The sequence below is a fragment of the Mytilus californianus genome, unplaced genomic scaffold (genome assembly GCF_021869535.1).
Source record: "Mytilus californianus isolate M0D057914Y unplaced genomic scaffold, xbMytCali1.0.p SCAF_7, whole genome shotgun sequence".
In the NCBI taxonomy this organism is placed as follows: Eukaryota; Metazoa; Mollusca; class Bivalvia; order Mytilida; family Mytilidae; genus Mytilus; species Mytilus californianus.
The window spans coordinates 12,454,297-12,479,962 of NW_026262723.1; the positions used below are offsets into that span (position 1 = coordinate 12,454,297).

The following is a 25,666-nucleotide window of genomic DNA, read 5'->3' on the forward strand; positions in this document are numbered from 1 at the left end:
TCAAAATTAAATAGCTTTTACAACAGAAAATAAGATTCAATTTTTAAGTTTCTTTTTTTAATTTACTTCATGAACACATGCACACTTTTTCATGGTTTCAGTTTTTTTTTGGCAATCCTAATCAACCCATAAATCTGAAAATCAGTGTCATTATACATAAAAGGCTTAAACAGCTATGTGGTTTTAATATTTGCCTATTTACAAAATCCAATCTATCTCAGATTTTTAAAATTCAAATATATTCAGAATCGTTTTTCTTCTAAATTGGACCTGATGTGGAAAATTACTAAGAGTTATTATCTCATTAATCTAATTATTTTTTAGTAAAATTTTTTGCTGTTACTTCAAGTTTGAATTTTCATGTTCAACTTTTAATCCTATATTAAACACAGTTTCACACAGAAAACTCAAACAGAAATTTATGACAAAGGAGACAGTTATTTGTTCCCTATTGTTAATTTCCCTTATTTGGACTGTGATGTTCCTTTCGTCCTTCTGACAGTGTGTGTATTTTCGTTAACTATGCCTGTGTCAACAAACATAATTGCTTACATTGTCTCATTGGCTATCATACCACATCTCCTTGTTTCTATATAATACTGGTATTTACTTATTAATTCAGGATTTCATTACCTAAATAAATTTAAACTAAATTCTTTCATTATGAGATACAAAATTTGGTTATGAAAATTGACTCAGTACCTATAGAATTTTAATTAAAAAAAAGGGATATCACACCCTAACTTTTATAGAAAAGTTGTTTATAAAGCATGTTAAGTTAAATACTATCCAATGTTAACTTATTCATCCTTTGAATAAACTTATTCTTAAAGCATATAATTTTAACGCTGTAGTGGATTAATATTTTTATTAGTACATTGTACTATTAAACATTGAGTTTTGTTTTTGATCAAATCAAACTATATATATATATAGTGTTTTACATTGATGAAAACTTATGGTCCTACTTCCTGTTGATATAATGAATTTATATTTTGGCATTGCACAAGATCATGCTTTTCTCAGACTGTTTATGACGACTCTAATTGAATCTGTAGGCTGTGTACTGTTTGGTACTTTAGTCTGGGAGAACATGATTTATTTATTATTTGATATTGGCTTTGAACTACGCTTTCAGTAACTCTTAAATGGGTACTTTGATCTTTGTCTTTTAAGTTACTGTAAATTCAGAAATTATTGCCAGGTTTTTATTAATGACAATAATGTGACTAAGTGAGTATAGCAATAATAAGAACTTGTATTCTGATGTGAAACATAGACCAGCTGTATGTAGATTTTTTAGAAATCGCAATAAATAAACTCACATTTTTGTCCATTCTTGAAAAATCGCAACAATAAATGCACGCAATAATTTCTGAATTTACAGTAGATGTTATTTTGTGGTTAGGAATCCAACTATTTGCAACTGATTTTTACACAGGGGTGGGGGGTCTCTTCCTATATGAAGGTATATACATATGTGCAGCTGGAATGGGTCCCTTTTTTGATACGTCAGATATATCAATGGGGTGCAATTTTACCGAGGAAATATATCAACAGGTATAGTAATTGACCAATTGTGATATATTTAGGTACTATTTGAGCTGATAAATATATGAATGGGTTATGATTTCGCTGTGAAATATATGTATAGGTCGGGATTTCACAATTATTCAATATATGAATGGGGGGTGTTTTTTAAATCCCAGCTGCACAACTGTACCCAAAATCCAATGTTGAGACCCCCCCCGTTGATTTTTAGTTTGTTCTTAATTTGTGCTGTTACACCACTGTTTAAGACCCAAAGGCCATGCAGACATGACAAAATATTCAAATGATAAACCAAAGGCCTGATTTTTTAGCAAAACAATAAATGAAAAAGAAACATGACAGACAGCAACCAACAACAACAACAACTGAATTATTGGCCCCTGACTGCAGTTTTATAGTACTTCTTTCTCACATTCTGTTTTCATATAAATACTTGATATATTGATATAACTCAAAAGCCTAAGGCATGCTTCATTTAGTTTAGCATCTATTATAATCCCCCACATATCATGTGTAAGCAACATATTTTAAAGATTTTACACTTTAATTTTGAAGATCAATCTTTAACATCATTATGACAAAAAACAAATGAAATTCTTTTTAAATTGTTTTAGTAAAACTGACATGCAATGAACATTATTAAAAATATATTTTTCAATAATTATGGTACAACCATGCATACAATATTTATATCATATAAAGTGCGGACTTTAAAATAAGATAAAATCTATATATTTATTATTGTTTTTTTTTACATTTTGCATGTTCATCACCAATAAATTCTGACATCATTAGCTTTTTGTTTTACATTATGTTATGACGCAGCAAATTAAAACCAGAGAATGTTTAGTTTCTATGACCCTTTAATAATTTTCTTTTTCAGAATGGAAGAATTTATAACCATATACTACAATGAACGAACAGTGCAATTTCCTGTTTCTTCCTGCAGTCTTGCAATGTGGAGTTGTCACGTATGAAATTTGATTGCAACAGTGATAACGAAATATTAGACATTACACTTAGAAATGCACTTCTAAAAAAAAACAGATAAGAATAAACACCATGAAATTAGCATCATTCCTCGGTCTGTATTTCTATTTTAGACAGCGATGCTACTATATTTACTTCTGATCCACCTTAATTTAGGACTGAGTCAATATAGACAATAGGATATAGAATTTAACAGAACATCTATCAGTATTACCATACATCACAGCTGGTGATTGTACAACTTCATTAATTATACTGTAACTGTACTTCTCAATTAGTCTGCTCTCCTGACATCTGTAAATGTCATCTCTAACAGGGAAGCTTTCAGGGAACTCACAAGATATACATCAAAATGACTGCCAGTTCTTATATTATTTACAACCAAAACTCCTCTTATTGTTCTATTAAAGCAAGTGTCAACATTTTTTATTTAGATATTTTGATGATCAGATAACAAATACATTTTGTTTCTTAAGATTGGGTCAAATTTTTAAAGCCATTGCCTCTTTATGTTATTTTTATGTCTAAATACTCTTAACAATATCTTCATTTAATTTTCTTTTTCAACTTAATATATTTTATTTATTTCAAACGCACATTTGTATCCTGAAATGTTGATTACAAATAATAATCAACAAACAAAATAACCATACAAATACTGTAGATTCATTATTATCTGTTGGGTCAATTTTCATGGATTTCGTTGGTGAAGGCAAACATTCAAATGTTTAACAAAGTATAAATTTCCTAAAGGCTTGTATGCACCCTTTTGTAAAACCATGAAATCAAGTATCCCCCAAAAATATAATTTTTCTTCTATCCATGAAAATAAATGAATCCAAAGTAGAAAAACTTGTAACTTCAGCATCATTTTAATTATGTAGATGCGTTGTGAACAATACAGTTAAGGAGTCCACTTTCTTCCAGTACTTTGTCCTTTCAAATAAATGGAAGACAAAGCTACATAAGTTAACTTCAGGCATAGATGATATTTTTGATTGATTGATCGGTGTTTAAGAGCACTTTCAGCACTAAGGTCTATTTCATGGCAGTCACTTTTTATTTGTGGTGGAAGCTGGAGTTCCTGGAGAAAATCACCAACCTTCAGAAGGAAAACTGACAATCCTAGTCGATTAAGATTGGAGTCCAATGCACCTGCCATGTGAGCCCGAGGGGGTTTAACTCATAACGCCTAGTGATGCAGTAGTTGGAGTACTTTTCTCTTGATAAAATTTTATTCCAATATGTACAATAAAAATTCACCTGGACTACTACTTAGCAGAGTTCTCGAAAAGTGGTGGTCCGAAGGTTTTGACCACCAAAAATTGCAAAAGACTGACACATCAGAACTCTGACTTAGACCATTCTGCCACCCAGGCCCATGATAATATTTTTGTTAGTTTATATTAAATATTTCACACCCAGAAACTTTTCAACAACTTATCAATATTTTGTTTTGTACTCAAGTTTGACAAACACTAATTCTGAATACACATCCTACTTTACAATATGCATTTTTAAATACTGGGTTGGATTAGCCATCAGTTCTTTGTGTACTAAGCACAGGTACTTAAAATAAGCTTGCACATATATATATATATATATATATGTATATATCGAAAGTGTAACAGGGTTCTTCAACTTCATATTAGACTCCTTATGTTTCAAAATTTATCATCCCAACAAGACTGTTTTTTATTATTATAATCCCACTTTTAACTTTGACCTGACCTTATATAGGCATGTAGGAAAGTCATATGTAACTATACATTCCACAATGTTTTTTTGTTGGTCCTTAGTTTTTATTTGATCTGCATTCATTCTGTTAGCTAAATACATGTAAATATTTTTCTAAAAAAAAGAACTACTTTTTAACCTGAAAATGTATAGCTGGACTATGGTGAATTAAATGTGATGAGTAGAATTGGTCTTTTTATTTTATGAAAAATGGCCTCTAAATATAATAATCAAGAAATTTTGTGCTCCAAGGTAGTGTTATAATTTAAGAAAAAGGGATCAATTCAATTCTTGGTTTTATATTCAACAATGGAAGAGAATTTGTTCCACTTTGCCTAAGACTGATGTCATAAGAAATGGGATAAATCCAGGATTCCTGCAGATGGTAGCTATCTAGATTTCGCTGTGTTGGCTATTTCAAGCAAAATTGCTTGAACCTTTTTTAGTAATTACAACGACTTATTCCCAATCCCTTTCAAATCATGGTTATAAAAACGAATCTTTTAGCTGTCATGAAAACTTATATTTATACAAATAGTTGTCAGTAAACCAATTAAGAAAAGCTGTAATCAAAATGACAGCACATTTCTGGCCTCAGCGAATAAATAAGACCTAGCCATTCCTTTTCTGCCGAACGATAATCACAATTTCTATTTTCTCTTCAATTATAAAGCCTTGTGATCTGTTCGCTTCTGTTGTTATGTTTACCTATATATACAAAGTAGTCGTTAATTTCACGCACATTAATTTCATTCCTGGAAACTAGCGATGTTGTCATTCAGTAATGGAAACAGGATTTCCTTCCTAAATGAAAATTGTTAGTCTATTTATCAACAAATTGGTACATGGGCGCTCCCCACTCAAAGGTCTTGTAGTTATAATTAAACACGATATGAAGGACCTTGTATTGAATATTAATGACAAGCTTTCTTAAAAAGACAAATACTCTTTTCTTCATGGCAATCTTGATAACATTGATTTTTCATGATCACACAATCCCTTTATTCCAGACACACCTATATTTAATTAAACTCAAATAAGAATAAGCTCCCGACAAAGTGAACACAATGGAATGATATTTCGAATATTATATTTTTTTAAACAATTGACCATGACTGTATATGTTATAAAGTTAAAGATGATATGAAGTTAAAATAGGGAAAATCGATCGAGTAAGACACATCTGCCAAGTTGTTTTTAAATGATCATATTTCATTTTATCACAGAATTGATCGTCATACTTGCACAACAAATTTAAGGATAATTCATACATGACAAAAACTGTATGCTAAACTCTAAATGTTTATAGTATTGTTATGTTGCTGTCTTAATAATACACAAGATTCCAATTTCCATTTTAAACAAGGTATTAAATTAACTGGAAATCAACATCAAGTTAAGAAAACCTCTATTTCTTCTTACCTCTTAATTTCATGATGTTAGTAAGATTATTTTTTTAATTTGATGTTACTTTCATTTTTTTCTTCTTAGTTGATTTTTTCATATTTAACCTATTTATTATGCTTTAACGACATATTGTGCATTATAACTTACCTTAAGAAATAAAGTGCAAACACTTGATAGTATGACTAAACCTTTTCTTGTTATTTAAACATGAAAACTTTGGAACTAAGCTTATTCCAAGCATGCATACCTTGTTTTTATTAATGTACTGCCCTGTTTAACCTGGAGTTAATTGGGGAAAAACGAGACATAGGACATTGTGACGTAAGAAATTTCTGGGCAACAGCAGCAATTGGAAGATCAGGTATGTAGACTCAACATCCCTTTTACAATTACATCAAGTACTGCTAGAACCATAGTCCAAGCTGTTTTGTTTTCATTTTTCAGATGAAAAAAAAACGCCATTTTAATATTTTTCAGCTGTGTTTTGATATTTTCCAGATTAAAATTTGCTATATATATGCAACTTATGGTCATGTGTCAATGCACTTTTGTCTTATATGTTTCAATGTTTCACATAATAAATATCATACTTTTTGAAATAAATGGAATTTAATAAATTATTCTATGTCCAACATATTTTATTATGTAGGTCATACTGCGACACAAATGTTGCAAAACAGAATTGTGCTATACAAGAAAACTAAAGTGGTAAAATTAACAAATGGCTTGGTAGTTTTAATTTTCTGAGAAATAAAGTCAATTCAAATAGATGAATTTAAAAATATATATGGACTAAATCTATACATAAGGTTGCAGATACAATTATCTAATGATTAAAAGATATAAATTTATTCTTCAATAAATTGATACTTCATTTTTTTTTACTTTTTTCTTTCTCATCTTAAAAGTTTTATCAAAAGTACAGCAGCTTACAAAACAAACATTAAAAGAATTTATTGTGAAGCTAGTTACAAACTAATATACTCAATGAGATTTGGCTCTAATAACATTATCTAACAAATATAGAACCATAAAGACTATTAATTAATATATATACAACAGATCCATTTCCTTAAGAAAGCTATGTCTATAATACATCTTCAGCTTAAAAGTATTTTAGGATCAAATGCTATAAAAGTTACCCATTATTTCCTAAATTTATCAATAATTTTATTTAGCACTATCGTTTGATGGAATCTTCTTATTAAACCAAGTAAATAAGCTATATAAATTAATCAAACGCTTCCTGGTCATATTGGTAGATTTCACCCACGCTACTGACCCTATGGCTGACCTCTTTGGCAATACGCGGAAGATTTCAGAAGTTACTGCATGAATATTGTAAATGATAAAACTGAATGAAACTGATTTGCAAACTTTGTGCTGTCATATAAAACAGACATTTTACAGAAAATCTATTCCTCCTGATGAATGAAGTCCTGTTACTAATTCAAATCATCGTCAATTCAAAAGCAATAAAAAGTTATTTTACAGGATAGAATATTTTTTGCAATTTCTAATAACAATTCTTTATGTAGTACATATGGAAGGTTTATATAGAAAATAACTGCAATTTTACGTGCTAATGATTATTTTCAGAACAAAGAGAATAATAAAAAGTCTGTTCCCCCTAGTGACAACATTGTAAACCACATTAAAATATTAACTTCCCTCTGTATTGAAAGATATTTTTAGTTCAATAATTTTCCCGATTCAGACAAGACTCTCATTAACCTTACAACTGGATCTCAATTCTCTGGAAAACAACTGCCATATTCCTGACCTGGTACAAGAAAGTGTCATTTATATCAACATAGAGATAATATAGACAAGCATTCTGAGAGTATTGCATGGCAATACATAGTCCCTACCGCTTAAAAATTCATTTTACTGGAACAAAATGCTAACTTAATCTAAAACTTGTCATGGTGTAAACTATATAACAAACATCAAGTCAATATCTTCAAGTATGACGAAAAAAAGTGTGAAAAACTGATTATTTAAGTGAATTTTCTTAGTCCAAGGATCATAACTCTGCACAAAATCATCAGACCGGAACAAAATTGGAACTTGATCTATAACTTGTCATGATAAAACAATACACCAAATATCAAATCAATATATTCAAGCACCAAGAAAAAAAGAGTGGAAAACTGATTTGCAGACAGACGGATGGACAGACAGACAGACAGACAGACAGACAGACAGACAGACAGATGGAGCGCAAACCTAAAGTCTCCTTCGACTTCTTGACTTCTTCGGTAGGGGACTAACAAAAACAAACAGATGAGGTATGATTGCCAATGAGACAACTCTCCAACCCGAGACCAAATGGAGTAGAAGTTACCACTATAGATCATTGTAGGGCCTTTAACAATGAGCAAAACCCATACTGCATAGTAAGCTATAAAAGGCCCTAAAATTACAAATATAAAACAATTCAAACCAGATAACTAAGGGCCTGATTTATATACAAAACAATAAACAAAAAACAATAGGATATACAGCAACAAAATGTGGCAGGGTTAATAATACATTTAATGATAAAAATACAGTTCAGATGACCAAGAGGTCCTTTACATCAGATCTATATACAAATTTTCCAATGTTATCCAGAAACTTTTCTTCAGTTTACACTGTAATAAGATTTCCATCCACATACAAAAAGAGAAAAGTATGTGCAGCATCAGCAGAACTTTTACACATAACTGTTTTTGCCAATATACAGACTTATCATATTAATGTCAATTTAAATTTCTTCCTTTCTTCTTGAATATTTTGATGGATTCACATAAAATACAAGAATATCCTTCTACTGGATAACCTTAAGAGTTAATTAAGGAGGACTTGCCTAAATATAGCCTTTATGGTTGTGTGTGCTACTGTTTAACTGTGGGGTAAATTCAGGTATACTCTAGTATTTGAAACATGAGGTAAATTCCTATGTAATTCCTCAACTTTTCTTGGACACAAAATGATCTGGTTAATTCCTTTTCTGGGACACAAAATGATCTGGTATGGACAATCTATATCATGACTTACTTGTTAATACATGACAGACAGGTCATTTCATTGGGGTGTATGGATTCTATGTTACAATACTGAACTGGCTCATCACTGGGTATAAAATCTTCAAAACAATACAGTTCTGGTTCATTGTCATCTACAGGGTAACTGAAAAAATAAGAGTTCATGGTCACATGGTAGATGAAACTAATCAAAACAATACTTCTAATTCATTGTGATCTTGTTTACATACATCTTTAGTAAAAATAAAAGAAGAATGTGTCTAAGGACACAAATGCCCCCGCTCAAGCTTTGCAACAAAAATTGGACGGACGGACGGAAAGATGGATGGACTGAAGGTCAAAGGTAACACTTCATGCCCCCTTCATCTAGCGGCGGGGGGCATACAAAACATTACAGACACAGTTCTCTGATACATTCTAAAATATACAGGAAGGCTTAATTAAATTGATTGAATTAATTCATGTCATTACAATCACAACAGGATTAGTATTCATGGCATACATTATGATTGATGTTGCTAGAGAAGACAAAAGTACAGTTGCCACCCATTGTGTAGCTACAACAACACTTAATGCAAAACAAAGTCAATAATATTTTTTTAACTACATGTACTTTTATACTACAGCTGATGGTACTGGCACTTTGCCAAGAGAAATTAAAGAAATACCAGAAAGACCTGTGAACACTTGTGTGACATAAGCCAGATTGACAACCATGTAATTGTCAAAAAAGCCATAAAGTTCATAATAGATAAAGTTCTTTGTAATGAAGCAATTAAATCTAAATCCCAATAGGAAATCTGGATAACATTTTATTTTTCTTAGTAAACGAAAAATCTTTTAGATTTATTACAAAAATCACAGTATGCAAGTTCCCAAGGGAGGTAATTACTACTTATTATTCTACTTTAATTAGATACTATAGAAACATTTTTGTGGGTTAATTAACAATGTGGTTTTTGATGCTTAAATTTATTTCACTGAGAATAACCTTCAAAGTATCAAGTTTGATAAAGTACCAGTATTGTTCTTCATAGCTTATTATGGAAAACTATGCACTCATAAACAGTTGTACCAAGATCACATGATACACCCTTATTGTGCAGATCGAAATTGTTGAAAAAATAAAATGGAATATTTAAAATGTATTTAATCAGAAGTAAATAATATTGCTCTGTATAAAAAACATGCACGAGGATATACCCTTAGCCATATAAATATTGTGTCAAATATGACTGAAAAGTCCCAAAACCAAACAATTTCCAAAATCAAAACCGTGTGTACAGTCACGAATACTAACAACAGTGTTGAGTTTGTAAAAAACTGTTATCCAAGCATACTAGAGTTAGTGCATGACAATAAAAAAATGCCTTTTGTTTATCTGACTGTCAAAGTCCAATTACTCTGGAATGACATATCAGAGTGTTTTATATTCACTTATTCCAACAATAATGCAGTTTCCAGTAAATCAATCTAAGCAAACCCAAGTAATGGTACAAGATGTGAAAAATTTACTTTAATCTGAAGAGTCAACGATTAGCAGTTTTTAATCCCTGTTAATATAAATATAATATTTGGTTTATAAAAATATATAAACTATTAATGGTCTTTTGTCTTAAAAAATAATCGTAATGATGATTCAAACTCGATTATAAAACTGGATATGTATTTAAATTAAGGTAACACATTGTTTTCTATTTTACTTGTCATTGTTGCTCTGCACTGAGGGAACCAGCATTTATACCAGTATTCTTCCCAACAAGGGAGATAATTCATATTTATTTGCAATTTTAAGTCAGATTTGGGCTTTCTAGTACATGTATTAGAAATGTGTAAAAATCTATGTTAAAATTGAGTTGTTATGTGGAGAAAAAATCTAAGATAATTCCATAATTGACAATTTCAATAACTTTGCCTAAGAGTTTAAAATTTTCTGAAGTATAATTTAGTCAATCAAATGAATGGAAATTGAAACAACATCATACTCACATGTACCGGGTATACATGTACATATGAGTAAGGACAGTTGACAACTGAGCAGAACATTTTCTGTCCTATGGCTGTAACTAAGTCAAAAGAAAATCAACAATTTCAAAACTTTAATGATCTTAAAACAATTAAATACAGAGTTTTGTTTCAATGTCTGCTAGGATGGCGACTATTTTACCATAATGTAGGTCAAAATGAATCTACATCAAATTATTAATCTCATAAAAATCCCCTCAATATCTGCAATGAGCATCATTTGAGGCAATTTTGATGTTCGTGAAATTTTTGTAGTCAGTCAGAGTTCGCGAAAACTTACTTTGACCCGTCGGTCATGGGACCGACAAAGCATGATTATTTGTCAGTCCTACAAAATTTTAGCCAGTCCTACAAAATCTGTCAATTTTATCCTGAAATAAAATTAATAATATATTTTATCGAAAAATTACTTTATCAATATTAGTTTTATTCTTCGCACCCACAGGCAAATTAACAATGAAGGACCAGTTCAGGTCTTCTGATTGTTCTTATTTAAAGTCATCTTCACTATCCATTTCATCATCTGAATCACTTTCTCGGCTGTTACAATATTTGTTTGCTCCATTTAGGGTTCAATAGCCGATTGTTTGCCAGGGATGGCTCTATGAACAAATTTAGTAGGCCACGTGTAGATCGCCGCTTTGGTTTGTTTATAATAAATCCGTAATCCAGTACCGGAAATTGGCAGCGGGTACATCTGATAACCGATGTAAACACTTATTGGAAACAGTTGCGGTACATCTAATAACCGATGTAAAAAAAGTGCTGAAATATGCACTACAACGGCCGTTTTTACATCGGTCATCAGGACCGGCACTAGCCTTCAAAATACTGGTCCGAGCCTCATTTTGACCGACAGGACCGACCATTTTCGTGAACTCTGGTCAGTGGCAAATGATTTTGTTTAAAGAAATTTGTCACTAAAAACATTTCTTTCATATGTAAATAAATTGCTTCGCTGAGCGCAGCTGGATACGACTGCAGAGGTCCAACCCTGAACAGTTGGGGCAAAAATGGACACAATATTCACTCTTGATACAGGTCTGAATTTGGATTGTAATTAAATATTTGACACATAATAGGTTTCTGACACAGAATAACTGTAGTCAAAGAACTTAGAATTGGTTATATGATTTGAATTCATATTCAATTTTTTTGCTTTTGTTTAATACACTTTGCTGTTGCGAATTGACCCCCCCCCCCCCCCCCCCCCCCCCCCCCCCCCCCCCGCACAAAAAAAAAATTTACCTCCCCTTTTTTTTTTTTGCTTTTGTGCAATACACTATGCTGTTGTGTATTGAACCCCTCCCCTCCCCCACAAAAATAAAAAATATACCTCCCCCTTTTTTTGCTTTTGTGCAATACACTATGCTGTTGTGTATTGACACCCCCCCCCCCCCTTTTTTTTTTGCAAACAAAATAATATTTGGAGAATTTTTCTTTTTAATTTCTGAAATCTGAAATGAGAAAAAAATTGATACCCCCCCCCCCCCCTCCCCCAATTTGTTTTCACTCCCCCCCTTTTACCCCAAAAAGGACTTCTTTCCTTCAAGATATGGTCAGAATCTCAATTCAAATTTTCAATGGAGTTTGCGTCCATAATTACCCATATAAATACATCATAAAAGTCTTAAAATAGAAAATGACGTACATAATCATGGCTAAAATTAATATTCCTTAATAGTAACTTCTAAAAATAAATTGACAGCTAATCATCTCAAGACAATACAACATTTCTTTATACATAATTTAAAAGCAGTGTAAAGGAGGTAATCAAAAGGTTGTGTTTGATTACCTCCCTTACACTGCTTTTAAATTGTCTTAAGTAATTGTCCGTTAACCAGGAAACCCTTGTTTTTCCCCCTTTTTTGCCCCTAAAACGGTTTGAGCCATAACCCCCCAAAGCCAATCCTAACCATCCCTTTGTGGTATGGAAACTTGTGGTATAATTTCAGAGAGATCCATACACCGTTCCACAAGTTATTGTCTGGAAACTAGAAAAATGCTTATTTGGGCCCCTTTTTGGCCCCTAATTCCTTGACTGTTAGGACCATAACCCCCAAAATCAATCCCAACCTTCCTTTTGTGGTTATAAACCTTGTGTTTAAATTTCACAGATTTCTGTTTAATTATACTAAAGTTATTGTCTGGAAACCAACTGTCTTCTGACGACGACGACATGATACCAATATATGAATTTGCGGTCGTATAAAAATACTAACAATTTTGTATGTTATATCTATGTTCTATGTATGAATGACCATGTTGTTTAGTAGACATGCACCAATATCACAAACTTCAAAGAAGACCTCCTAAGGATAATCTAGATGAAGTTATTGTTCAAATTGTCAAAGTGGTTTTCAAAAATTATCAATGAAAGCCAAGTGACAAGATAAAAGGTAACAGGACAACCCTTTGTGCCTGGGAATCTTAAAACACTAAGATTTCTTAGAGATGGAAATGCATGGAATTCCTGATCAAATACATTTATCTTTTGAATTAAACTAGAATGAAAACTGGGTACTGTAAATTCAGAAATAAATGCGAGGTTTTTATTAATGCGATTAATGCGACTAGGTGAGTATCTCATTAATAAGAACTCGCATTTTGATAACTAAAATATAGATTTGTATGTAGATTTTTCTGAAATCGCATAAATTAAACTCACATTCTTGTCCATTTTTGAAAAATCGCACTAATAAATGCACTCAATAATTTCTGAATTTACAATAATTAGTTTTACAGGCCTTAGTTTCTGTACTTATCCTTTCAAACCATACAATGTCAGTCTACTGAATAGTTTTCTAACCATACAATGTCAGTCTACTGAATAGTTTTCTAACCATACAATGTCAGTCTACTGAATAGTTTTCTACCATACAATGTCAGTCTACTGAATAGTTTTCTACCATAAAATGTCAGTCTACTGAATAGTTTTCTAACCATACAATGTCAGTCTACTGAATAGTTTTCTAACCATACAATGTCAGTCTACTGAATAGTTTTCTACCATACAATTTCAGTCTACTGAATAGTTTTCTTCCATACAATGTCAGTCTACTGAATAGTTTTCTACCATACAATGTCAGACTACTGAATAGTTTTCTACCATACAATGTCAGTCTACTGAATAGTTTTCTACCATACAATGTCAGTCTACTGAATAGTTTTCTAACCATACAATGTCAGTCTACTGAATAGTTTTCTACCATACAATGTCAGTCTACTGAATAGTTTTCTAACCATACAATGTCAGTCTACTGAATAGTTTTCTACCATACAATGTCAGTCTACTGAATAGTTTTCTAACCATACAATGTCAGTCTACTGAATAGTTTTCTACCATACAATGTCAGTCTACTGAAAAGTTTTCTACCATACAATGTCAGTCTACTGAATAGTTTTCTACCATACAATGTCAGTCTACTGAATAGTTTTCTAACCATACAATGTCAGTCTACTGAATAGTTTTCTACCATACAATGTCAGTCTACTGAATAGTTTTCTACCATACAATGTCAGTCTACTGAATAGTTTTCTACCATACAATGTCAGTCTACTGAATAGTTTTCTAACCATACAATGTCAGTGTACTGAATAGTTTTCTAACCATACAATGTCAGTCTACTGAATAGTTTTCTACCATACAATGTCAGTCTACTGAATAGTTTTCTACCATACAATGTCAGTCTACTGAATAGTTTTCTAACCATACAATGTCAGTCTACTGAATAGTTTTCTATCATACAATGTCAGTCTACTGAATAGTTTTCTACCATACAATGTCAGTCTACTGAATAGTTTTCTATCATACAATGTCAGTCTACTGAATAGTTTTCTATCATACAATGTCAGTCTACTGAATAGTTTTCTATCTTGAAATTATTACCTTCTAGGTCTCAACTCATTTTCTTTTTTTTTCTGTCAAAGACTGATTTTTAATGAGCCATAACATGATAAGTTTAATTCTTTAATTGCAATAATGTCATAAACTTCAAATTCAGGGTAATACATGTACATAAAACATATCTGTTATTATAAATATCTGGCATATTCAAAGTAACCTTTTAACAATCTACTGACAACAGATCTTAGTCATATGCAATGTATTACCCCACCCCGACTTTATTAGTTTTTGTAAAATAATATGATATTCAGAACTTATATAGACTCAGAACAATCTAGAGCTTGGTATATTTTATATGTTGTTTGTTGAAAACTATATAATATTGCCCTCAGTCTTTTGTTTGTTTTTTTTCTGTTGTTGGGTTACTGTCTCATTGACATATATTCCACATCTCCATTTATTCATACTTACACCAAGATGTTGTTAAATGAAATTGGATACCCTGCTGGTTATCATGCTTTTCAATAACATATAATCAAATCGATGAAAGACCCTCTCCTTATTATTCCATATCATTCTGCATTGACAATAATATCTTGGTGTATATCTAATATTTACAAATTATATCTGGTTATCATGGTTCAATGTCAATAAAATGTGAGGAAGATTACATGAGTTGTCTCCCATTGAACATAACATTTTATCAACAAATAATTCATGACAGAAATTTTTGGACCAGACAATCAACTCTTTAAAAGTATATGGAGCGAAGTGGAGCAGTTTTGTAAATAGATTTTGAGAGGTGACTGAAGGGTACATAAACTGCCTGGCATTTGGCCTGAAGTCAAATTAATTATTTGTTTGTTAAAACAGTTCATTTTTCTTTTTACTGTTAAGAAATATATAAAAAGTCTTATTCATGTATCAGTCTTATATCAAAACATCACAAAACATTTGATATTCTAATGCATTTGCTCGTATCTCAGGATTGCAACAAGAATAGAAAGACTTTTTTTAATTATCTTGAAATAATTACATTTTACTGAAACAATTATCAAATTTTGTTTTAACAGTTAAAATTTGTGACATAACACTAACAGTACAATATACTCACGAACCTGCTCTCCCAATCCAATATACAAGTAATAGAAGTACCAAGTATAATTTGTTACATATAATTCCTACTTGTCAATATTGTAGTAGTACTGTTAGTAGTATATTTTAACAGATTGCCAGATTCAGGTTAAATTATGAGAGAGCTGAGTAAGTCTTATAATTGTCTTTATTTATTTTATTTAAGTTCTTCTTCTTCAAGTTAATCTAGCGATCCTTCATTTATTGAAGATTATTCACCAGGCGTCAAAGTATTCATGAGTAAAACTGACAAATAATTAAAATAGCTAGGCTGCTTATAATTTTCAATATTTTAACTTTAAATTTGCAAAAATCAAAAAGTATTGCTCACTAATGATACCTTTTCGAAAAATATTTGGTAAACAGGAAGTTAATAATTAAGTGATGGATGAAAAAAATGCATTACAATGTAAAGCTATATGATGTGAAGGTTGATTCCAAATTTCAGGAAGCATTTATTTGAAGTTTCTGGGAAAATGTGACAGAAACTTCTTACATGGCCATTATGTGAAAGAAAAAGTATTCTGTTAACAGGAACTTGATGAGATGATGTGAGATGAGAAATATACCACACAGTGTAGTATACTCCCATGAAGCTAATATATCAAATATCAGGAAGCTCGGATTTGTAGTTCCGAAGAAAATGTACATTAAAAGTCAATATGATAAAAAGAATAAGTAATTAAGATTTCAGTATTCAAATCATGACCAACAAACAAGTTAAGAATATTCATAAATAAATGTGTAGTTCTGTCACTAGTTATTTCAAAACTACTATTTTTTTCAGATTTCTTCTTTAAATTAGCTGTTATTCTATAATAGATGTATGACTGAATTTGGGTTAGCTTGTTCTTTTAAACATCTTCATATCATTTACCTCAAATATTCTAACTGAAAATTTAATAATATCAAACGAAAAACTACAAGTCATAATTTAAAACCACTGACATCTTAATCAAACTTTACTTTTACACAATAACTGGAACTTGTGACCTAGATCAATTAGAGTTGTCTCCTATTATACATTCGGTGAACAAGACATTGATAAATTTAATAAAAAAGATATGTTATGACCAGGTGGAAAATCTGTAGTTACATATAGGTCAAGAGACAATGATCTATAACATATATTTTTCTAGCTATCAGTTACACTATGTTATCAATCTGTTTTCAATGCTGTAAATATTCATCATTCAAAGAACTGCAAAATAATATATGCTATTAAAAAGATCTGGATTCTGCAAGTTATACATCTATATGTAATTAATATACAGTTCTAGATGCTGCTAAAAGATGGTTTTCTGGCAATTATATTAATGAAACTGACTCAGCTTAAATGAAAAATGGTACAGACTTTTGTTTATGGTTGTTCAAGGCATATGTTGACCTTGAGATGGTATTTTCTGGTTTTATTTTGTTGCTGGTTTGCTGTCATATTGACCTGTACCCCACATCACTGTAATGTATATTAATAGGCCTTTCCACCATTCAGTCAAAATGCAATGATTCTTGATTGAATAGGAAAATGAAGCATAAATAATTTCTGTAATTTTGATCCTTATCAAAACTTGAATACTGTTGAATTGTTTGTTTGTTTATTATTGATATTTATCTACAGTGCATGGACATAAGTATTCATCACATACAATTTTTTGCTAAATATTTCATATATAAACACTCTTTTTGAAATTATTTAAGAATTGAATGCTTCTTTTTGTAAATTTATTGGGGTGTAAAAGCGTTGACCGAAGTACATTTTGTATGAAGCGCGGAAGCGCTTCATTCTAAAAATGTGCACACGGTCAAAGCTTTTACAACCCTATAAAATTACCAAAAGAAGCATTCTATACTCACAATTACATTTCTTGGCTAGGAACATGAATCTCGATTCCTTTCAAGTTTTTCTTTTTTTACCTGTGCACTTTATTGTGGAAGCTCATGTCATCATGAACGTTACATTTCATTTTCAAATGAAGGTTTAATTTCAAAATGAAGCGAGATTGCTGTTAGCCAATCAAAATAATGTATTATAATGAAACATACATGTAATATAATTATTTAGAAATCATACTTGGATTTAAACAAACCAGTTATTAAAAACAGAATTGTCTTCAGTTATTTTGTTTGGTCATAATTTTGTCTTCTGTTGTTAATTTTTTCTTGTGATGTGAACAAAAATAATATGTTTTACAATTTAATTTTTGTTAAAATATGTAGCAAATTTACTGACAAAAAATAAAACTTGTGTTTACTAGTAATCATAATCAGAAAATAAAAATGAATCCCAACAAATTTGTCACCAATAAACCTTTGATATAACTTTAAATTATATTTCTTAAAAATTACAGCTGTTTCTGATATAACTAAAGAAGTCATTAAATGAATTTCTTCTATAACAGGTACATAACATTGCATGACTATCTTAATTAATATTGAAAGCAAAAGTACACAGACCACTAATGATTTATTACTAAATGAAGCTATTTTTTCTTCAACCGATATAAATAATTTGTCTGTGTTACAAAACAATGAGAATGTCTTCAACCAAATATAGGATCATGAGGTACATCAGGGAGCAGTGATTTACTGGTCTAATAATAAGCTAAAGGTGTTATAGTTTATAATTATGATGTTACATTTTCCATTATGAACATATTTACCTCCCAGAAGTGAAAGTACAATAGTACAGGGAATTGACCCCTTATCCAGATTTTGTTTCTCACTTATCCAGAACATGGAAATTTTAACTTAAGGTTGTTTAATTTTGACCTTATGGTTGTTAAGATCAAATTTTGGAATATATCCTATTTATTTCTTACTTTTTTGCATGTATTTAAATTTCATTAGTACTCCATTTAAAATGCAGTTTACATTGATGGTAAAATTCTATTAATCATATGGGATAAAAGAGAAGACAATAAAATAGATAGTGCAGAAGCCTGACCATTGTACTGTAAATTCAGAAATTATTGCGAGGTTTTTATAAATGCGAATAATGCGACTGGGTGAGTATCGCAATAATAAGAACTCGCATTCTGATACCTGAGACATATAATGTATTCAGCTTTTCCTGAAATCGTAATAATAAATCTCGCATTTTTGTTAATTCTTCCGAAATCACAATAATAAATGCATGCAATAATTTCTGAATTTACAGTATTACAAATACTGTATGGGTCCCTGCTTCACCTTTTCTTTACATTGTGTGTTGAAAGTTTTCCCCTCACCATATATTTTAGTCTCTCAACCTTTTTGCCACTGTAAATGAAGTGAAAATGTTACCCATGTTCATTATTAGCCAACATAAAACCAGATTTTTTTTATCTTATAATGATACTTTCCAGATTAGAGCAACTTAAATAAGAGAACAGCATTTAAATGTCCCCAATCAATCTGTCCAAGGGCAATAACTCCAATGTATATATTTCTTTATTTTTCAAAACTTATTTAAGGAATGACTTAAATATTTTTTCTGTCTATGAAGAAATAACATAACTAGAGGCTCTAAAGAGCCTGTGTCGCTCACCTGACTCTACTTTGGTTTTAGAAATCATGTAAAGATAGATAAAAATCATAACAGATACCCAAATAATGATTGAGGCCAAATTTGGTTTAATATTGGTCCCATTATCTAATAAAATATCCTGGTGGCCATCTTGAACAGTAAATTGGCAACAAAGTAGCAACACTTGGTCAGCACCTCATAAGGAACATATATGCCATGTTCGGTTTCATTCCATTCAGTCGTTTTCTAAAAGAAGACATTTGTATGTATTTCCAATAAGGTCCTATGTTAAACTAAGTCCCCCTCTGTAGGCCATCTTTGATGATGGACCGACTGCAAAGTAACAACACTTGGTCAGCACCTCATAAGGAACATTCATGCCATGTTTGGTTTCATTCCATTCAGTGGTTCTCTAAAAGAAGACATTTGTATGTATTTCCCATAAGGTCCTATGTTAAACTTAGTACCCGCTGTCGGCCATCTTGGATGATGGACCAACTGCAAAGTAACAACACTTGGTCAGCACCTCATAAGGAACATTCATGCCATGTTTGGTTTCATTCCATTCAGTGGTTCTCTAAAAGAAGACATTTGTATGTATTTCCCATAAGGTCCTATGTTAAACTAAGTCCCCCGCTGGCAGTCATCTTGGATGATGGATCAGCTTCAAAGAAACAACACTTGGTCAACACCTCATAAGGAACATTCATGCCATGTTTGGTTCCATTCCATTCAATGGTTCTCTAAAAGAAGACATTTGTATGTATTTCCCATAGGGTTCTATGTTAAACTAAGTCCCCCGCTGGCGGCCATCTTGGATGATGGACCGACTGCAAAGTAACAACACTTGGTCAGCACCTCATAAGGAATATTCATGCCATGTTTTGTTTCATTCCATTCAGTGGTTCTCTAAAAGAAGACATTTGTATGTATGTCCCATAGGGTCCTATGTTAAACTAATTCCCCGTTGGCGGCCATCTTGGATGATGGACCGACTGCAAAGTAACAACACTTGATCAGCACCTCATAAGGAATATTCATGCCATGTTTGGTTTCATTCCATTCAGTGGTTCTCTAAAAGAAGACATTTGTATGTATTTCCCATAGGGTCCTATGTTAAACTAAGTCCCCCGCTGGCGGCCATCTTGGATGATGGATCGGCTTGAAAGTAACAACACTTGGTCAGCACCTCATAAGGAACATTCATGCCATGTTTGGTTTCATTCCATTCAGTGGTTCTCTAGAAGAAGTTCAAAATGTAAAAAGTTAACGACGACGACGACGGACGCCAAGTGATGAGAATAGCTCACTTGGCCCTTCGGGCCAGGTGAGCTAAAAAATGTGGTGCACACTGAATAACCCGTGTAGCAGGTTATTTAAAATAGTGCACCACATATTACATATTTTATGTTATTTCGAATAGACAGACAAACTATTTAAGTCATTCCTTATAATTTAATTCTAAAAAGGGGTAAACCATGATAAAAATGTTGATGACAAAATTATGTCTATGAGCTGATAGACAAAACACTTTCAGCCAATCAGAGGACGTGTTACATCAAAAATTAAATTATTCATATATATCCTAAAAGAAATGTAGGTGTGATATAGCTAGATGATAAAGCAATATTTCACATAATTCCTGTAAAAATAGTTTGCAATCAGCACTGATTTTCAAAAATGTCCTAGACATTGATGATATAAATCGTTGATATAAATTTCCTAAAAAATCTGACAAGAAATGCAGGCTTAAGGATATGTACAATATGCAATTATCCCCAGAATCTATATTTCCAAGGGACACAGCTTGACAACTACTGTAAAAGCAATTGATCAGCACTGATTTTCAAACTCATTCAAGACATTGCTGATATAAATCTTTGAAACAAATTTCCTAAATATTTAAAGATTTGTATGTATGAGAGTAAATTTTGCAAGATCCTAGATACCTTCTTGGCGAAATAAGATAATAAAGACCCATGAGCACATGATACGCCTGTCACTTTTTCAAAGAATAAAGTTCTATAATTCCTCAATGTCATATCAGAAATTATCAAAAAAACTAAACGAAGTTTGATAGATATAAACCATTCACCAAAGTTTCATGAAAACTGCTCAAAGCAATTTTGAGTTATTGTCCGAAAATTAGAAAATCACCCCCTTTTTTTTTTAAATTAAAATCTCATAACTTGGAAATGTAAAATCTAAATTTATAAAAATCAAAAGGGAGCTCAGATGTCAATAGATATAAACAATTCACCAAAGTTTCATGAAAACTGCTCAAAGCATTTTTAGGTTATTGTCAGAAAACTGGAAAATCCCCCTTTTTTAATGATAACTTGGAAACATAAAATCTAAAATTCATAAAAATCGAAAGCGAGCTCACATCACTAGAATTCGCCAAAGTTTCTTGCAAATTGGTGAAAGTGTTTTTGAGTTATTGTCCGACATGTTGACAATGGAAGGACAGACAACGGTATACCATGATACGCTTCGTAAATGGGCGTATAAAAAGTGCTGTCCCTGCTTACTTATAGCATGCATCATAAGGTCTAGATGTTTACAGAAAACTGGAAGAGAATAATGGAGAGCTAACATATAAAGAATACGGAATAATTGACAAAAAGGGAATAAGGAAAAGATGGCATAACAATCAAAAGAATACAGTTATGAAGATCCCCTTCCAGACACAAAGCCATGTTCTGTGTAACAACATCCAAGTTTAGCAACAATAACAACCAGATGAATTATTTACATAAACCATCATTCACCAATTTCCATTATAAATTTTTCAATCAGTTATAATTGAAAAATGAGTGAATATTAACATCCTCGAACTTGCCACTTCATCAAGCACAGGTTATTGTCTTTTGAATATTTAATAAAGTTTGCTTTAACTTTTATTATTTTATGATTTATTTGCCATTAATAAAACATCATAAAACTGATAGAACATTTGTAGTGAGCCTTTTAATTATACATGAACAAATTGTAGCGAGCCTTTTAATTAAAAATGAAGAAAAAAAAGAAGCTGATTTAATGACTTCTTTTCTATTAAAATATCTTAGGTTAAAAAAAAGGAAATTAAAAACTAAAAATATCTAATAAATTGATTGGTTATTTTTTTGGATTTTCCAGGTATGATAAAAACAAGTTTAAGATCCTGTATTCAAGTCAAAGTTTAATTTTGGTACACACACAAGAAATAACTAATATTGGGAAACAATTATGAAACAAACAAAATAGTTATAAAAATTGCCATGCAATCAATTCTTTCAGCTGATCTTACCAATGTGAATTAGTTGTGTAGAGATCTCTTTTCTTTTTTACTGAGCAATAATTGTTCATACATCTGGAAACTACTTTTGATACCCTTCCCCATATAAAAAAAAACCAAATTAAGGTGGTACCAAACAGCATGACTATAATTAATTTGGCTAATTTAATTTTCATAAAATTTTGACAAAATATTAACTTTGACCCTTTGACAAAAATATAAAAATTTCAAAAAACTTGAATCACACACTTAATCGGAAAAATTTCATTGGATTTATAGCAGTTTGAAACACTAATTTTGGTCATTGAGAAACTTAATATTTCCTTAACAATATAACGTGATTATAAACGTTCAGCTGATTTTTACAGAGTTATCTCCCTGTAGTGTTATGTACCACCTTAATGAGCAAGCAGAGCTCACCTAATACCACGATCTTCTTCAGTGGTAAATATAGTGACCAGTTTTAAGTTTTAGAATCTTTTTTTCCACAAATCATACAACCACTGTTCTATTTCACACAAATTTTCCAACAAATCCATGGTATAAAGTAAACAAGACCGAAAAAGAAAAAAATATAATATCTGTTTATATTTAGAAGCATTCTTCTTGATGAAGTTTTTCCCTTAAACAAAGTTTCCAGCATAAATAAAATTATTTAAATTACCATAGTTTAAAGTCATATAAAATGAGTTTCTTGTAATTTTAATGTTATCGATATCATTAAATCAATGCATGCATGTATACTAAACTAAGTCCTGTATGCATGTTTTTTTTTATTTACTACAAATCTATAACTTATTATCGACAAATAATATTTCATTTGGTGATTGTTGATCGCAAGCTAAGACTATTAACTTTCAAGTTTGTTGTTGAAGTTTACTGATCATGTCATTGATAAAGAATCAACACAGAGCAAGAGGAGCAAGTGACAGATACATAAGTTGATAGAGCCATATTTTTTTCATTTTATTTTCCATCCATTCCCATTTGTTAATTTAACTTTTCCTTAACAGTTGTTAGATGTTTTGTTGTACTAAATTTGTTCTCTAAGAGTGAGTAAATATTACTATTTACTTCCAGTGCATGTTTATTTACATTCTTTCATCACGGTTTTCCCCCTCAAGTGTGAGGTGGCAGAAGTTCCAACGAGAGGTCTGGTAGTTAAGGTTACAGGAAAATATCAGTGATTTAGTGTACGGAAAGATAATACTTCAATAGCAGTACATTTTTGAAGATTTTGATAACAAAGGGGATTTTCTTTTACAAGAAAGTTTATGAACACTTGTTTTATAGTAAAACTTAGACATTCAAATATATAAAAACATATTCAACTTTTTTTAAATTTAATGTTTCATAACTTTAAAGAAAGTTATCTTATCAAATAATTCTCCTGAGCAAAAAAAAATGTCTACCAGCTATCTGTGTGTGGCATTACTTTTTTGGATGATGACAAAAGTAATGTATGAAGCTTCAAAGTTTATAAATTTGATGAGAGCTAATTTAACTGACTCAAAATACATAAATGATGAGGTTTAAATTTTTAATGCCCCTTTGAAAAATGAAATTCATTTTTTTATATCTATAAGCTGATCAGCAAGTGTAGCTAGCATAAAATTAAAATCTTTGATTTCAAATTATATCTATTAGCTTAATAATAATGTATTGCCAAAAATAACATGTGACATAATTTTTTTTAAAGTTTAATAAAATATTGAAAAATTCAAACATTAGATTATGAGAGTGTTATCTGCTATATTGTGAAATATTTTTGTTCAATTTAAAAAAAATATCAACTTAATCTGTGAAATAACATGGAAACCATAGCAAGCATATGACATAGAAAGCCAATCATAACAGACAAGAACAAATGTTATCAACAATTTAATCCAAAGCCACAATAAATATTTTATTTTCGAATCAACAAACAATTAATGAATTTGACTTGCACACATTGGAAAATCTATTTTGGTTCATATTCTGTAAACACTTATCATAACATAATTATGACATGTTATTTTTAAAAATTACAAAAATGCAATTAATCAATGTGGCCCATTTAGTTGTATACACATTCTAGTCTCAAAATTTTTGACATCTATGCAAAAAAAAAAACAATAGCTTTAGATACCAAAGGCAATTTACATTGTTTTCCTATTAATGGACCTAAAAATTCGTTTAGAATTTTGGAAAAAATTTTCCTGCTCTCAGGTTTATTAAACAAAAACTGCTTTGAGATACTGAAATAAGGTGTTTAACTGCCAGTTATGCCTCAATCATATGAGATCTTCAAATTTATAAGTGGAATGCGGAGAGAAATTAAAATGTTCCCACAGATGCACATAGTTTCTATTCAAAGGCAATGACTCCAAAATATTTTTTGGGGTTTCTTTTAAAACTTTTGCATAACTGTCCTACAAGAGTGCACATGCTGAAATGTCTCGCCTGTTTATTTATCATTGAATTCAAGTTGAAACTCTGTAACACGAAGGTTTTACTACAAGTATCACATAAACTTAACATTATCAATGTTCTATACACCAAACATAGCTGACCTATTGCTATTAGTATTTGGAATACTGACTAAAACACAAAAACCTAACATTGACCAATGAACCATGAAAATGAGTCAAGGTCAGATGATACTGGCTAGAACGACATGTAGACCTTACAATCAAATTGCAATACACCAAATATAGTTGACCTATTGCTTATAGTACTTGAAAAACAGACCAAAACACAAAAATTTGACATTGACCAATGAATCATGAAAATGAGGTCAAAGTCAGATAATACTTGCTAGACAGACATGTACACCTTACAATTGTTCCATACACTAAACAATTAGCTGATCTATTGCTGTTAGTATTTGGAAAACTGACCAAAAGCTTAAAATTGACCAATGAACCATGAAAATGAGGTCAAGGTCAGATAAAACCTGCCAGACTGACATGTACTCCTTACAATCATTCCATACACCACAAACAGTTGACCTACTGCTTATTGTATCTGAGAAACGGACCTAATCACATAACTTTAACCTAGATCTATGATCCATGAAATGAGGTCGAGGTCAGGTGAACCCTGTCTGACGGACATGTAGACGTTGCAAGGAACTCATATAACAAATAAAGTTCTTCTACTACTCATAATAAGTGAGAAATTCA

The 25,666-nt window shown here is 31.1% G+C and overlaps 1 protein-coding gene across 3 annotated transcripts in view; it reads right to left on the reverse strand.

The window, feature by feature from the left end:
- Window positions 1-25,666, reverse strand: part of LOC127709014 (ankyrin repeat and fibronectin type-III domain-containing protein 1-like) — a 157,364-nt gene that overhangs the window by 103,220 nt on the left and 28,478 nt on the right. For all 3 annotated transcript variants that reach the window (XM_052214280.1, XM_052214282.1, XM_052214279.1), the window contains exon 3: window positions 8,728-8,859. In XM_052214280.1, the coding sequence (XP_052070240.1) occupies window positions 8,728-8,859 (132 nt within the window). The remainder of the gene's footprint in view (window positions 1-8,727; window positions 8,860-25,666) is intronic.